The sequence below is a fragment of the Moschus berezovskii genome, chromosome 1 (genome assembly GCF_049115385.1).
Source record: "Moschus berezovskii isolate FMDL1 chromosome 1, NW_MosBer_1.0, whole genome shotgun sequence".
In the NCBI taxonomy this organism is placed as follows: Eukaryota; Metazoa; Chordata; class Mammalia; order Artiodactyla; family Moschidae; genus Moschus; species Moschus berezovskii.
Genome location: NC_142460.1, coordinates 70,908,011 through 70,925,468, shown reverse-complemented (window position 1 = coordinate 70,925,468; position 17,458 = coordinate 70,908,011). Strand labels below are relative to the sequence as shown.

The following is a 17,458-nucleotide window of genomic DNA, read 5'->3' as shown; positions in this document are numbered from 1 at the left end:
TGTCTTGCATAGTAGCTGTATCAATTTACATTCCCACCAACAGTGGAAGAGGGTTCCCTTTTCTCCACACCCTCTCCAGCATTTACTGTTTGTAGACATTTTGATGATGGCCATTCTGATTGGTGTGAGGTGATATCTCATTGTAGTTTTGATTTGCATTTCTCTAATAATGAGCGATGTTGAGCATCTTTTCATGTGCTTGTTAGCCATCTGTATGTCTTCTTTGGAGAAATGTCTGTTTAGGTCTTTTTCCCACTTTTTGATTGGGTTGTTTGTTTTTCTGGTATTAAGTTGTGTGAGCTGCTAGTATATTTTGGAAATTAATCCTTTGTCAGTTGTTTCATTTGCTGTTATCTTCTCCCATTCTGAGAGTTGTCTTTTCACCTTGCTTGTAGTTTCCTTTGCTGTGCAAAAGCTTTTAAGTTTAATCAGGTCCCACTTGTTTACTTTTGTTTTTATTTCTGTTACTCTAGGAGGTGGCCAGTCCAGTACTCTTGCCTGGAAAATCCCATGGATGGAGGAGCCTGGTAGGCTACAGTCCATGGGGTCGCAGAGTCAGACACGACTGAGTGAGTTCACTTTCACTTTTCACTTTCATGCATTGGAGAAGGAAATGGCAACCCACTCCAGTGTTCTTGCCTGGAGAATCCCAGGGACAGAGAAGCCTGGTGGGCTGCCGTCTATGGGGTCACACAGAGTTGGACACAACTGAAGTGACTTAGCAGCAGGAGGTGGGTCATTTAGGAACTTGCTTTGATTTATGTCATCAATTGTTCTGCCTATGTTTTCCTCTAAGATTTTGATAGTTTCTGGTCTTACATTTAAGTCTTTAATCCATTTGGAATTTATCTTTGTGTATGGTGTTAGGAACTGTTCTAATTTCATTCTTTTATATGTAGCTGTCCAGTTTTCCCAGCACCATTTATTGAAGAGGCTGTCTTTGTGCCATTGTATATTCTTGCCTCCTTTGTCAAAAATAAGGTACCCATAGGTGCATGGGTTTATTTCATTGCTTTCTATCTTGTTCCATTGGTCTATATTTCTGTTTTAGTACCAGTACCATGCTGTCTTGATGACTGTAGCTTTGTAGTATATCTGAAGTCAGGAAGGTTGATTCCTCCAGCTCCATTCTTCTTTCTTAAGACTGCTTTGGTTATTCGGGGTCTTTTGTGCTTCCATATGAATCATGAACTATTTTGTTCTAGTTCTGTGAAAAATGCCATTGGTAATTTCATAGGGATCGCAATGAATCTGTAGATTGTGTTGGGTATTATAGTCATTTTCACAATATTGATTCTTCCTACCCAGGAATAAGGAATATCTCTCCATCTGTTTATGTCACTTTTGATTTCTTTCATTACTGTCTTATAATTTTCTGTGTGCAGTTTGTCTCCTTTGGTAAGTTTATCCCTAGATATTTAATTCTTTTTGTTGCAGTGGTGAATGGGATTGATTCCTTAATTTCTCTTTCTGATTTTTCATTGTTAGTACATAGAAATGCAAGTGATTTCTGTGCATTGATTTTGTATCCTGCAACTTTGCTAAATTCACTGATTAACTCTAGTAATTTTCACATACTATCTTTAGGGTTTTCTATGTACAGTATCATGTCATCTGCAAACAGTTTACTTCTTCTTTTCCAATCTGGATTCCTTTCATTTCTTTTTCTTCACTGATTGCTGTAGCTAGAACTTCCAGAACTAAGTAGAACAATAGTGATGAAAGTGGACACCTTTGTCTTGTTCCTGATCTTAGGGGGAATGCTTTCAGCTTTTCACCATTGAGAATAATGTCTGCTGTAGGCTTATCATATATGGCCTTTACTATGTTGAGGTAGGTTCCTTCTATGCCCATTTTTTGAAGAGTTTTAATCATAAATTGGTGCTGAATTTTGTCAAAGGCTTTTTCTGCATCTATTGAGATGATCATATGGTTTTTATCTTTCAATTTGTTAATATGGTGTATTGCATTGATTGACTTGCATATATTGAAGCACCTTTGCGTCCCTAGAATAAACCCAACTTGATCATGGTGTATGAGCTTTTTGATGTTTTGCTGAATTATGTTTGCTAAAATTTTTTGAGGATTTTTGCATCTTGTTCATCAGTGCTATTGGCCTGTAGTTTTGTGTGTGTGTGTGTGTGTGGTCTTTGTCTGGTTTTGGTATCAGGGTGATGTTGGCCTCATAGAATGAGTTTGGAAGTGTTTCTTCCTTTGCAATTTTCTGAAAGAGTTTTAGAAGGATAGGCATTAGCTCTTCTCTATTTGATAGAATTCTCCTGTGAAGCCATCTGGTCCTGGGTTTTTGTTTTTTGGGAGATTTTTGATCACAGCTTCAATTTCAGTGCTTGTCATTGGGTTGTTCATAATTTCTATTTCTTCCTGGTTCAGTCTTGGAAGATCGAACTTTTCTAAGAATCTGTCCATTTCTTCCAGGTTGTCTATTCTACTGCCATAAAGATGTTTAAATCAGTCTTTTATAATCCTTCGTATTTCTGCATTGTCTGTTGTAACCTCTCCTTTTACATTTTAATTTTGTTGATTTGATTCTTCTCTGTTTTTTTCTTGATGAGTCTGGCTAATGGTTTGTCAATTTTGTTTATCACCTCAAAAAACCAGTTTTTAGTTTTATTAATCTTTACTATTGTTTCTCTCATATCTTTTTCCATTATTTCTGCTTGGACCTTTATGATTTCTTTCCTTCAACTAATTTTGGGATTTTTCTTTTCTTCTTTTTCCAGTTGTTTTAGGTGTAAAATTAGGTCGTCTATTCAATGTTTTTCTTGTTTCTTGAGGTAGGATTGTACTGCTATAAACTTCCCTCTTAGAACTTCTTTTGCTGCATCCCATAGGTTTTGAGTTGTCACGTTTTCATTGTCATTTGTTTCTAGAAATTTTTTGATTTCCCTTTTGATTTCTTCAGCAACCTGTTGGTTATTTAGAAATGTGTTGTTTGATCTCCATGTGTTTGTGTTTCTTACACTTTTTTTCTTGTAATTGATATCTAGTCTCATAGTATTGTGGTCAGAGAAGATGCTTGATACAATTTCAATTTTCTTAAATTTAGTGAGGCTTGATTTGTGACCCAAGATGTGGTCTGTCCTGGGGAACGTTCCATGTGTACTTGAGAAGAAGGTGTATTGTTCTGCATTTGGATGGAATGTCCTGAAGATATCAATGAGATCCATCTCATCTAATGTATAATTTAAGACTTTTGTTTTCTTATTAATTTTCTGTTTTGATGAACTGTCCATTGGTGTGAGTGGGGTGTTAAAGTCTCCTACTATTATTGAGTTATTTTTAATTTCTCCTTTTATGTCTGTTAGTGTTTGTCTAATGTATTGAGGTGCTCCTATATTGGATAAATATTTATGATTCTTATGTCTTCCTCTTGGATTGATACCTTGATCATTATGTAGGGCCTTCCTTATCTCTTGTACTCTTCTTTATTTTAAGGTCTATTTTGTTGCTATGAGGATTGCTACCCCAGCTTTCTTTTGCTTCCCATTTGCATGGAATATATTTTTCCATCCTCTGATTTTCGGTCTACATGTGTCTTTAGGCCTGGAGTGGTTTTCTTGGAGATAGCATATATATGAGTCTTGTTTTTGTATCCATTCAGCCAGTTTGTGTCTTTTGGTTGGAGCATTTAATCCATTTACATTTAAAGTAATTACTGACATATATTCCTGTTGCCATTTTCTTAATTGTTTGGGGTTGATTTTGTAGATCTTTTTTCTTCTGTTGTATTTCTTGACTATATAAGTCCCTTTAACATTTCTTGTAAAGCTGGTTTGGTGGTACTGAATTCTCTTAAGTTTTACTCCTCTGAAAAGCTTTTTCTTTCTCCATCAATTTTGAATGAGATCCTTGCTGGGTACAGTAATCTTGGTTGTAAGATTTTTCCCTTTCAGTACTTTAAATATATCCTGTCATTCCCTTCTGGCCTGTAGAGTTTCTACTGAAAGATCAGCTGTTAAGCATATGGGGTTTCCCTTATATGTTACTTGTTGCTTCTTCCTTGCTGCTTTTAATATTCTTTCTTTGTATTCAGTCTTTGTTAGTCTGATTAGTATGTGTCTTAGCATGTTTCTCCTTGGGTTTATCCTGTATGGGACTCTTTGTGTCTCTTGAACTTGAATGACTATTTCTTTTTCCATGTTGGGGAAATTTTAAACTATAATTTCTTCAAAAATTTTCTCATACCCTTTCTTTTTCTCTTCTTCTTCTGGGACCTCTATAATTCGAGGGTTGGTGTGTTTGATATTGTCCCAGAGTTCTCTGAGACTATCCTTAGTTCTTTTCATTCTTTTTACTTTATTTTGCTCTTCAGAAGTTATTTCTACTGTTTTATATTCCAGCTCACTGATTCATTTTTCTGCTTCAGATATTCTGCTATTTATTCTTTCTAGAGTAGTTTTGATTTCAGTAATTGTGTTGTTTGTCTCTGTATGTTTATTCTTTAATTCTTCTAGGTCTTTGTTAATTGATTCTTGCATTTTCTCTATTTTGTTTTTGATGTTTTTGATCATCTTTATTATCATTATTCTGAACCCTTTTTCAAGTAGTTTGCCTATTTCCTCTTCATTTATTTGGACTTCTCCGTTTCTAGTTTGTTCCTTCATTTGTGTAGTATTTCTCTGCCTTTTCATTATTATTTTTTTTAACTTAGTGTGTTTGAGGTCTCCTTTTCCAAGGCTTCAAGGAAAGTTGAATTCTTTCCCTTAAGAAGGTTGAATTCTTTCTTCCTTTTGGTTTCTGCCATCCTAAGGTTGGTCCAGTGGTTTGTGTAAGTTTCCTATAGAGTGAGATTTGTGCTGAGTTTTTTTTTTGTTGTTTGTTTTTTTCCTCTGATGGGAAAGACTGAGTGAGGTGGTAATCCTCTCTGCTGATGATTGGGTTTGTATTATTTTTTTGTTTGTTGCTTAGATGAGGTGTCCTGCACAGGGTGCTACTGGTGGTTAGGTGATGCTGGGTCTTGTATTCAAGTGGTTCATTTGTATGAGCTCTCACTATTTGATACTCCTTAAGGTTAGTTCCCTGGTAGTCTAAAATTTTGGAGTCAGTGCTTCCACTCAAAAGGCTCAGGCTTGATCTCTGGTCAGAAAAAAAGATTCCACAAGTGGTTTTTTTATGGTATTAAGTGAGATTAAAACAAATATCCAAAAATGAGAAACCAAAGAAGAACCCCAAATGGCAGTTACAAAATCAGGCAAATAATAATTAAGATAATGGATACACACACACACACATATATACATAAACCCATGAGCAAAGTCAAAACTGTCCAACAAAAATAAAGTACAGTTGATTGACCAGCAAATAAAGAAAATAAAAATTATATTTACCAGTTAAGAACAAAACTAACTAAAGCACAAACTCAAAAAAAAAAAAACTAAAGTAAGGTGCCAAACGAGGAATGAAGCTATGAAAACAAAACTAACAAATATGTTGAGAGGAAAGAAAGAAAAGAAAGAAAGAATAGATATGCAAAGTTAAACAGAGATAGATGAAGAAGATTTATACTTATTAAAGATTAACTGCAAGGGGAAAAGAACAGTAGGAAAGGCAAACAAAGGAATAAATGTAGAGAAAATAGAATCGGTTTAAAAAAATTAAAAATTAAATTATTAAAAAGAGAAAAGAAAAAAGGAAAAAAAACAGAAGAAGAAAGAAAAAAGGAAAACTCCACTGAACTTCAAAAGCCCAATGTAGAGGCAGAGGTTTATAACAACAATAAAAAGTGTGACTGAATATATACATTACATATACACCTATAAGCAAAATCAAAACAGTCCAACAAAAGTAAAGTACAGTCGATTGACCCAGAAAACAAAGGAAATAAAAAATTATATCTACCAGAACAAAACTAACTAAAGCACAAACTGGAAAACAAAACTAAAGCAAGGTGCCAATTGGGGAATAAAGCAATAAAAATAAAAGTAACAAATATGTTGAGCAGAAAGGAGAGGAAGAAAAGAAAGAAAAAATAGATATGCAAAGTTAAATAGAGGGAGATAAAGAAGATTTATAATGTTAAAGATTAACTGCAAGGGGAAAAGAACAGTAGGTAAAGCAAGCAAAGGAATAAATGTAGAAAAAAATAATAGTAGTTTAAAAAAATTGAAAATAAAAAAAGAGAAGGTTAAAAAAAAAGGAACACTCTACAGAATGGCAAAAGCCCAAAATAGAGGCAGAGGTTTATAACAATAATAAAATGTGACTGAGGAAAAAAAAAAAAGCTCAAAAACTTAATTGGATTTCATAATGCCAATAAAATTGACAACTACAACAGAGGGGGTTCAAAAAAGGAAAACAAACAGAAAAAAATCCAAAAGATTATACAGAACAAGTCAAAACATAAGGATAATAAATGTTTTTCTTGAGTCACTGCTGTCAGGGTCCCTACCCTTGCTGGGAGTCACAGTCCACCTTACCTCCCTAGGATGCCCTCCAACACTGTGTTGATCTCTGGACTTGCTGTGAGGGCAGCTCAGATTCTAATCTGGTCCTAGTCCTGTGTGTTCTTGCCTCCAATGTCCACAGCTATCAGAACTAGTGTGTTTTCTTTTGTGGGAGCTCTCAATGACCTTTTATATATTCCATAGACAGAGTGTGCCTAGGTGATTGTGTGGATTTAATCTGTAGCTTGCACAGCTGGTGGGAAGGTTTTGGGTCTTCCTTAACCACACTGCCTATGTGTTTCAATTGTGGTTTTATTTCCACCTTTACACGTAGGTCATCCACTGAGGTTTGTTCTTGAGGCTGCCCTGGAGTACTTGGATTTGTCCCTATGAGAGCCAGGTGGAGGTGGTGCAGCTGCTTGGGTCGCAGGGGTTCTGGAAGCACTGGGTACCCAGGGGAGTTAGCAGCTAGGGCAGCAGGGAATATAGTGCTTTAGAAGGGTACAGCAACCAATATTGGCCAATACACTCCAGTATTTTTGCCTGGAGAATCCCCCTCCATGACAGAGAAGCCTGGCAGGCCACAGTCTACAGGGTCGCAAAGATTCGGACAGGACCGAAGTGACCGTGTGTGCATAGATGAAAGATGTTTTTTGCCTGTGGCAGCTCTGCCCCAGTGAGTTGAGTGTGAAGGTGGCGCAGCTGTTTGCCTTGCGGGGACCCTAGCAGTGCCAAGTGTGCAGGGACACAGACTGCCTCCGCTGCAGGAGTTATGGCCCTATCAGGGTCTTTTTTCGAGCCTCTTGTAGCTGGCGATCAGAAGGCCTCTTTGGCCAGTCTTTCTCCGTAGCTCCACCCATTCAGGCATTTAGTGGGTTCCCTTGCCTGGGGCCCTTCTCTGTTGTTCGGCACATCAGGCACATAGAGGGGCCCCCTGGCTGGGTTCCTACTCTTTAGATTGGTGTGTCAGGTACTCAAAGGTGCACCCTGGGTGGGGTCCTACTCTAGTTCTGCACCTGCGTGGGGTCCTACTTTGTAGTTCAGTGCGTCAGGTGTACAGCCTCTGTATTGTTCGGCTGCTGATGCTGGCAAGTGGGGAGAGAGGCTATGGTGATGGCTCCACCCCCTACACGTGACTCAGCATTACTGCCTTGCTTCCATGGCTGCCTGGCTTTCCTCCACTGGCATTTCCCACCACAATCTCCGCCCTCACATCCTCTCGATCTGTCTCTGTGCAGTCAACAGCATCCCTTGCTCTGGGATTGCTCCACAATTTCTAAACCCCAACTCCCAGCCGCTGTGCCTTCCAGGAGACCAACATTCCTGTCTGAGGTATGTATGGCTGCATCAAGGACTGTCTGATTCTCATTCCATTTAGACTGCCAAGGATCAGCTGTTTCACTCTCAGCCTTAAATGTTTCTCCTCTGACTCAGACAATTGTCTTGATGTAGAGATCGGACCATTGCTTCAGTTCCCCTACCCAAGAAGGGCAAGGCCAGTCCTACTAATACTGCTGTTTTTTCCCCTAGTTCCTTCATCCTACTGAGCTTGGCATGGTTTTATATATTCTTTTCCACTGGTCAGGTACTCCTATCTGCTTTCAGCTGGTGTTCTGCATGCACTTCTGTGTCTGAAGGTGTATTCCTGATATATGCGTGGAGAAAGATGTGTTCCACATCCACCTACTCCTCACCACCTTGTTCTCTCCAGTTGAAATTTTAAATAAGATTTATTGTTAGGTACATTGTCAGCAGATACCATTTTTTAAAAACAGCATAAACACATCTAAGGAAGTATAATCTTTCAGATGGAAAGTAATTTCTATAAAAAACTGCTGTCATAGTATGATTTGTATGAGGAAAATGCAGTTCAATAGAACCTTTATTGTACAGCTACTATGTTCCAAGCACTGACAGGAGATACTGAGGTGAATAATGAGCTTACAATTCACAATTTGAAGTAGAGGTAATATTCACTCAACTATGTAACGACACTACACAGCAGCATGAAATCAGCATCTAGTGGTAAATGTGCTATAGATCAGGAGCTCAAGAAGTATTTGCTGAAAACCTAGAGTAAAGGCTACAGACAGAGGTACAAGCAAAGACTTACAGGAGAGTGGAGAACAGAACCAAACTGGGTTTCAAGGCAGTAATAAAGGCTTTGTATGGGAGGTGATATCTGTTTATGGTTGAGAAAGCCTTTGATAAGTGGATATGTTGGTAAAACTTCTGCCACAGAAGCAAAGGCAAAGAGGTGAGAGAGGGTGGTGGATTTCACAATGGTGAGTAAAATGGTATGAATGGTTAAAACACATGGAAGATAAACATATACAAGTAATTAAGGGTAGCTATGAAGGACTATGCTTGCCATACTAAGTGAAGTGAAAGTGCTAATCTTTGTAACCCCATGGACTGTAACCTGCCAGGCTCCTCTGACTTTTGAATTCTCCAGCAAGAATTATGGACTGGGTAGCCATTCCCTTCTTCAGGGGTTCTTCCCGACTCAGGGATTGAACTTGGGTCTCCTGCATTGCAGGTGGATTCTTTACTGTCTGAGCCACCAGTGAAGTCCATTTCAATTTGGTGATTTAGATGTATTCATTCATTAGTTCAATAAACATACAGAGATGACAAAGCTTATTAGACATTATTAGAGTTATTGTTATGGGCTTCCCTGGTGGCTCAGAGGTTAAAGCGTCTGCCTCCAATGCGGAAGACCCGGGTTCAATCCCTGGGTCAGGAAGATCCCCTGGAGAAGGAAATGGTAACCCACTCCAGTATTCTTGCCTGGAGAATCCCATGGACGGAGAAGCCTGGTAGGCTACAGTCCACGGGGTCGCAAAGAGTCAGACACGACTGAGCGACTGAACGGAACGGAAGGGAGAGTTATTGTATGCGTGTGTGCTAAGTTGCTTCAGTCGTGTTTGACTCTGTGTGACCCTATGGACTGTAGTCAGCCAGGTTCCTCCTGTGTCCATGGGATTCTCCAGGCCAGAACACTGGAGTGGGTTGCCATGCCCTCCTCTAGGGAATCTTCCCTACCCTGGGACTGAACCCACTTCTCTTAAGTCTCCTGAACTGGCAGGCGTGTTCTTTACCAGTAGCACCACCTTGGAAGACTGCCATACAGAGTTGGGACTTTATCCTATGGCAGTGAGGATTCGCCATTGCACCTTGTCCTTCCTGTTGGTTTTTCATGTTATAATCACAATTTGTTGATTGTTTGCAACATTATTTTTAATACTTGTTTCACCTTCTAGGCTATAAGCATCATGAGGGAAGGGACCATGACCTGAGTTGTCACTGTGTATCCACAGTGCCTGCCACATTGTTCAGTTCAGTTCAGTTCAGTTCAGTCACTCAGTCGTGTCCAACTCTCCGCGACTCCATGAATCACAGCACGCCAGGCCTCCCTGTCCATCACCAACTCCCGGAGTACACACAAACTCATGTCCACAGAGTCGGTGATGCCATCCAGCCATCTCATTCTCCGTCGTCCCCTTCTCCTCCCGCCCCCAACCTTTCCCAGCATCAGAGTCTTTTCCAGTGAGTCAACTCGTCGCATGAGGTGGCCAAAGTATTGCAGTTTCAGCTTCAGCATCAGTCCTTCCAATGAACATCCAGGATTGATCTCCTTTAGAATGGACTGGTTGGATCTCCTTGCAGTCCAAGGGACTCTCAAGAGTCTTCTCCAACACCACAGTTCAAAAGCATCGATTCTTTGGCGATCAGCTTTCTTCACAGTCCAACTCTCACATCCATACATGACCAAGGGAAAAACCATTGCCTTGACTAGACGGACCTTGGTTGGCAAAGTAATGTCTCTGCTTTTTAATATACTATCAAGGTTGGTCATAACTTTCCTTCCAAGGAGTAGGACGTCAAAAACTATTGTTGAATGAAGTGAAGAAGCATGTTTCTCAGTTTCTCATTAATGTAAAAATATACTTTATCACATAGAAAAGTGGAGTTTCCTCACACTATTTTGTTGAGTTATATTTAGATGAAAATTCAATTCAGGTAGAGTTAAAGCCTTTATTAGTTGGACAGATAACTTGACAGTGAGAAGACAGAAGTTATTTTAAAGAATGATGATGGACTTTGAAAGCTCAGATGAAGAATCTATATGTGAATGAATCAGCAGAGGACTAGTACTTTAGCAACTATGATTCTGTGGACTGAAAGCCTGATGAGAGATCTGTTCTGCTATCATGTGCAAGTGGTGGTGGGCATGTCTCTATCCACTCCCTTTAGTCATCTACGAAAAGAAAAGTAATCATGCTTTTTTTGAAACAGTTTAGGATAAGTAGGCTAAAACATGATTTTTATGTTTTCATTTCATGTGAAAGTGAAAGTGTTAATTGCTCAGTTGTGTCTGACTGCGACCCCATAGACTGTAGCCCTCCAGGCTCCTCTGTCTATGGGATTTTCCAGGCAAGAATACTGGAGTGGGTTGCCATTTCCTTCTCCAGGGTTCATTTCATGTAATTTAGAGTAAAATCTTGATTTACTTGCAATGCTGGTATCTCAGCTGGTAAAGAATCCACCTGCAATGCAGGAGACCTGGTTCAACTCCTGGGTCAGGAAGATCCCCTGGAGAACAGATAGTCTATCCACTCTAGTATTCTTGGGCTTCCCTGGTGGCTCAGCTGGTAAAGAATCCACCTCAATGAAGGAGATCTGGGTTCAATCCTGGCTTGGGAAGATCCCCTGGAGAAGGGAATGGCTACCCACTCCCAGTATTCTAGCTTGGAGAATTCCATGGACTGTATAGTCTCTGGGGTACCAAAGAGTAGACATGACTGAGCGACTTTCACTTCCTTCACTACTTAAGCTTTTAAAGAGCAATACAGGCTTTAAAGCCCAGTGTTGGAGCCTACTTTTCAAAACCTAAATGTACATTTCTTCCAAGTTATTCATTTTATTGCCATATAATTGCTGATAGTATTCTCTAATAATCCTTTGTATTTCTGTGTTGTCGGTTGTGATCTCTCCATTTTCATTTCTAATTTTATTGATTTGGTTCTTCTCCCTTTGTTTCTTGATGAGTCTGGCTAGTGGTTTGTCAATTTTATTTACCTTCTCAAAGAACCAGCTTTTGGCTTTGTTGATTTTTGCTATGGTCTCTTTTGTTTTTTTTTGCATTTATCTCTGCCCTAATTTTTATGATTTCTTTCCTTCTACTAACCCTGGGGTTCTTAATTTCTTCCTTTTCTAGTTTCTTTAGATGTAGAGTTAGGTTATTTAGTTGACTTTTTTCTTGTTTCTTGAGGTGTGCCTGTATAAGTCTACATGCAATAAATGCTGGAGAGGGTGTGGAGAAAAGGGAACCCTCTTACACTGTTGGTGGGAATGCAAACTAGTACAGCCACTATGGAGAACAGTGTGGAGATTCCTCAAAAAACTGGAAATAGTACTGCCATATGACCCAGCAATCGCACTCCTGGGCATACACACCGAGGAAACCAGAATTGAAAGAGACACATGGACTCCAATGTTCATTGCAGCACTGTTTATAATAACCAGGACATGGAAGCAACCTAGATGTCCATCTGCAGACAAATGGATAAGAAAGCTTTGGTACATATACACAATGGAGTATTTTTCAGCCATCACAAAGAATGCATTTGAATCAGTTTTAATGAGGTGGATGAAACTGGAGCCTATTATACAGAGTGAAGTAAGCCAGAAAGAAAAACATCAATACAGTATACTAACGCATATATATAGAATTTAGAAAGATGGTAACCTTAATCCGGTATACGAGACTGCAAAAGAGACATAGGTATATAGAACAGTCTTTGGGACTCTGTGGGAGAGAGTGAAGGTGGGATGATTGGGGAGAACGGCATTATAGCATGTATACTATCATATGTGAAATGAATCACCAGTCCAGGTTCGACCCATGATACAGGATGCTTGGGGCTGGTGCACGGGGATGACCTGGAGGGAGGATATGGGGAAGAGGAAGGTGGGAGGGGGGTTCAAGAAAGGGAACACATGTACATCCGGGGCGGATTCATGTCAATGTATGGCAAAACCAACCAATATATTAATGTAAGGTAATTTGCCTCCAATAAAATAAATTAAAAAAATAAATAAAATAAAATGAATCCTGAACAACAACAACAACAACAACACCTAAATGTATTTCAATCAAATCTAATTAAATTGCGCTGAAATTTAATTAAACTGTTGCATGCTTTTAATTTTTTCTTTAACCACAGCTGATCACTGAATTATTATGCAGCTGCAGCCAAACCTTTTGCCTAATCCTTCTGCTCTCTCTCCCTTTCTGCCTGATATCGAAGTGATAAAATGAGAGTTCTCTTTCTTTAGGGTTCTGAGTAGCTAGTATCTCTTAAACATAACCACATTGTACCATCTCTAAGCACTGGATTATTGGTTACTGGTCCAAAGATCTCATGAGCAATGATTACAGAAAGTTATTCCACAGGCAATTCTATCTACTGGTTATACTCCCTCACTTCACGTCTTTTTCCCTATGGAGCAAAATGGATAAATGATCCCAGGACAGACTAGTTCTCGGAGAAAAGGTAGCACAGTTGTTATCTGAGAAGTTGCTGCTTTCTCTCTAACTCACCCCTGATGATGACACATTCTGATCTGTTCAACGTGAAAATGAGCAGACAGAGAAGTAGCTTGGTTGTGAATCTTAGTATTTGACTGTCACCACAGTGCCCTCCAGGTGTGCTCCCAACGTGAGACACTCAAATGCAACTGTCTGGTTACTCTATTCCCCAATGTACTGCCTTACATCTCCTTCAAAGCTTTAACTCCTCTCCTACATGTCTTCCAAGCATTATGGGTAAAGTGAACGATTTAGAAACATTTTTTCAGAACAGTTTCTAACATCTCTTTTCATTTTGAAACAAAGAAACACTCATAATGAATGGGATTGTAATGGATCATGTCTAGAGAAAACTTACTTTTCCATTGTAATGGATCATCACTAGAGGTGTTGCTGGGCACAAAGGACTTATTAAAAATTTTGATCTATATCTCCAAGCAAAACTGACATTTGCCCAAAGAATGCTGTGAATTCTAGTGTCACCAGGGAAAAGTTCAAATTAGTTTCCCATTTCTACAATGCATTGGGTACATCAGTAATATAGACAGTCAGGAATTACAAAAAAAAGAATTGAAATAAAGGACTATTTTCTATATATATTTATTATTTTCAATCTACTGGAATAAATATAACTTTTGGAGCATTTGGAGTATAAAAGAGGGTTAAAAAGTGTGTTCAGGGTGATTTTGAAGTTATGTTTCCAGAAAATTTCTGTCCTTCTGTACAGAGACCATTAAACTCTTGGTGGTATCCACCTAATCCTCCAAAGTTGAGTCTATTCAACTTTATGTTGCTTGGGTTGAGGAATTAAGAGTACTCTGTAAATTAAAAAAGATACTTAATCTATACTTTTCTAGGCCAAATGAAAACCTTTTAAACTTCAAGAATACTCTAAAATTGTCTTAAAATATAAAACAATTTGTTACTTTACCACGTATGTGTTGTTGTTATTGTTTAGTTGATAAGTTGCATCCGACTGTTTGCGAACCCAAGGACTACAGCATGCTAAGCTCCCCTGTCCTTCACTACCTCCCAGAGTTTGCTCAGATTCATGTCCATTGAGTTGTGATGCTATCTAAACGTCTCAAGCTCTGCTGCCCCCTTCTTCTTTTGTTTTCAGTCTTTCTCAGCATCATGCTCTTTTGCAGTGAGTTGGATCTTCGCATCAGGTGGCCAAAGTACTGCAACTTCAGCTTCGGCATCAGTCCTTCCAATGCATATTCAAGGTTGATTTCTTTTAGGTTTGACTGACTGGATCTCTTTGCAGTCCAAGGGACTCTCAAGTCTTCTCAAGCGCCCCAATTCAAAAGAATCAATTCTTCGGCACTCAGCCTTTTTTGTGGTCCAACTCTCACATCCGTACATGACTACTGGAAAAACCACAGCTTTGACGATACACACAGTTGTCTGCAAAGTAACGTCTCTGCTTTATAGTACTCTATCTAGATTTGTCAAAGCTTTTCTTCCAAGGAGTCAGCATCTTTTAATTTCATGGCTGCAGACACCATCTGAGGTGATTTTTAGCCCAAGAAAATAAAGTCTGTCACTGCTTCCATTGTTTCCCCATCTATTTGCTGTGAAGTGATGGGACCAGATGCCATGATTTTTATTTTCTGAATGTTGAATTTTAAGCCAATTTTTTCACTCTCCTCTTTCACTTTGATCAAGAGGCTTTTGAGTTCCTCTTCACTTTCTGCCATTAGAGTGGTAACATCTGCATATCTGAGGTTGTTAATATTTCTCCCAGCAATCTTGATTCCAGCTTGTGATTCACCCAGTGCGGCATTTTGCATTATATACTCTGCATATAAGTTAAAAAAGCAGGGTGACAATATACAGCTTTGATGTATTCCTTTCCCAATTTGGAACCAGTTGATTGTTTCATGTCCAGGTCTAAGTGTTGCTTCTTGACCTGCATACAGGTTTCTCAGGAGGAAGGTAAAGAAGTCTGGTATTCCCACCTCTTTAAGAATTTTTCAGTTTGTTGTGATCCATGCAGTCAAAGGTTTTAGCATAGTCAGTGAAGCAGAAGTAGATGCTTTTTCTGGAATTTCCTTGCTTTCTCTATGATCCAATGAATGCCAGCAACTTGATCTCTGGTTCCTCTGCCTTTTCTAAGATCAGCTTGTAAATCTGTAAGTTCTCAGTTCACACACTGCTGATGCCTCTCTTGAAGGATACTGAGTAGAATCATTTGAAATGAGCACAGCTGTGTGGTAGTTTGAACTTACACACAAGAACTATACAAAAAAGTTTTTAATGACCAGGATAACCACAATGGTGTGGTATCACTCACCTAGAGTCAAACATCCTGAAGTGTGAAGTCAAGTGGACCTTATGAAGCATTGCTACAAACAAAGCTGGATGGAATTCCAGCTGAGCTATTTCAAATCTTAAAATATAATGCTATTGTGAAATGAATCGCCAGTCCAGGTTCGATGCATGATACAGGACGTTCGGGGCTGGTGCACTGGGATGAACTGGAGGGATGGTATGGGGAGGGAGGCGGGAGGGGGGTTCAAGATGGGAAACACATGTACACCCGGGGTGGATTCATGTCAATGTATGGCAAAACCAATACAATATTGTAAAGTAATTAGCCTCCAATTAAAATAAATAAATTAAAAAAAAGAATAAAGTGCTGCACTCAACATGTCAGCAAATTTGGAAAACTCAGTAGTGGCCACAGGACTGGAAAAGGTAGGTTTTCATTCCAATCCCAAAGAGAGCAATGCCAAAGAATGTTAAAAGAAAAAGAAGCACATGAATATTTTGTTAATACCACAAATTGAAGACATTTAGATAGAAGACAGAGGTTTATCACTGCCAACAGTTACCATTATTAGATCTGTTCAAGATTTTAATACTGTAGGGCAAATTTAATATTGTAGGGCAAAGGGTAACATCAGATATGCAGATGTTACCACTCTAATGGCAGGACCAAATTTGGGTTCACTCTGATGGTCTCTAGTACATCTATTGAAATCACATTATTTAAGAAAAATATAATGCAATTTATTTGAAAAGACAGCAGAGTTAGACTATGAGAAAAGGCCTTTCAAGTGAAGTTAGTAAAGAAGAAATTGACTTACAGTGAACTGTGATGGCTGCTGAAGCAATCATGCTTTTTTTGTCTACCAGGGAGCATTTATAGTCTCCTGTTGCATTGCGTTTCACATCTGTCAGTGTGTAAGTATTTGAACTTCTAATTCCTTCAGGCTGTCCCTTTTGATAGAGGCAAAAACGTCAGATGATTATACTTGGTAGCTACAATAAGAACAGTTGTATTTGCTGATAAAAATGACATTTTTCTCAGATAAGAAAAAAAAAAAGGAATGTGTTTCTTCAATTGGAAAAATGATATTAGATTTTGTATGATCTGAATCCTGGGAAAATAATTGATAATTTGATTCTAAGGAAATTGAGAAGGTAATTTACATTGTATTGATGGCATATATTTTGACATTATGGCTTGTGTTAAAGTAAAATTTAAAAAATAGCTAATATTTTATTTTTACATTTATCTCTTAATTTGACAAAAAGATTTGAGGGTGCTTAAAAGAAAACATAACATATATTCAAATTAAAGAAAGCAAGCAAGGAGGGAAAAAAGAAAGGAAGGAAGAGGGGAGAAAATAAATTTTTAAAAGAAAAAAGAACTAGTAACTAAGAATTAAAAAATATATTTTAAGTATTAGGAGTATATATTAACAAAAAACATAGTGACTGCTAAAAATAAGACACAAATTTGGCTCTGTAATCCCTGAAAATCAAGGTAGAAACATAATTAGTTTCAAATTTTCATTTGCATATCAGACAAAAACACTATGTCAGTTTATTAGGATACATAGAATCATCTGTCAACATTTAAATATAAAAGTGAAAGTGAAAAGTGTTTAGTTGCTCTGTTGTGTCCAACTCTTGGCGATTCCATGGACTGTAGGCTACCAGGTTCCTCTGCCCATGGAATTTTCTAGGCAAGAATACTAGAGTGGGTTGACATTCCCTTCTCCAGGGAATCTTGACACAGGAATTGAACCTGGGTTGCCTGCATTGCACGTAGATTCATCTGAGCCACTAGGGAAGCTTCTTAAAGGAAATCACTTATACTTGTCTTCTGAGTAATCAGTGGTTGATAGTCTTAAGCATTACTGAACTATGCAGTGGGTGGCATTATGAACAGACCCCTGCAGTAAACACAGTAAGAGTTGCATATGGCTCCTCCCAAAAGAATGTTTTGTCAAATACAAACCTGAGAAGGCTGTGGGAGAGCAAGCAAGTGTCCTCAGACGTAGCTCTCATTTAGCCTGGCTCCACAACACTATGACATCTAGAACACAGCCAAATTATCCTCTAGACATCACTTCTTTCAGTTCCAATACTGGTAAAAGTTAAGAACATGGTCCTTCAAGACTATGTATGATGGCAAGATATAGCCAATTGCTTTCCTCTATCAAGC

The 17,458-nt window shown here is 38.6% G+C and overlaps 1 protein-coding gene across 2 annotated transcripts in view; it reads right to left on the bottom strand.

The window, feature by feature from the left end:
• ALCAM (activated leukocyte cell adhesion molecule) overlaps positions 1–17,458 on the bottom strand; it is a 249,353-nt gene that overhangs the window by 27,425 nt on the left and 204,470 nt on the right. For both annotated transcript variants that reach the window (XM_055417571.2, XM_055417616.2), the window contains exon 8: positions 16,092–16,224. In XM_055417571.2, the coding sequence (XP_055273546.1) occupies positions 16,092–16,224 (133 nt within the window). The remainder of the gene's footprint in view (positions 1–16,091; positions 16,225–17,458) is intronic.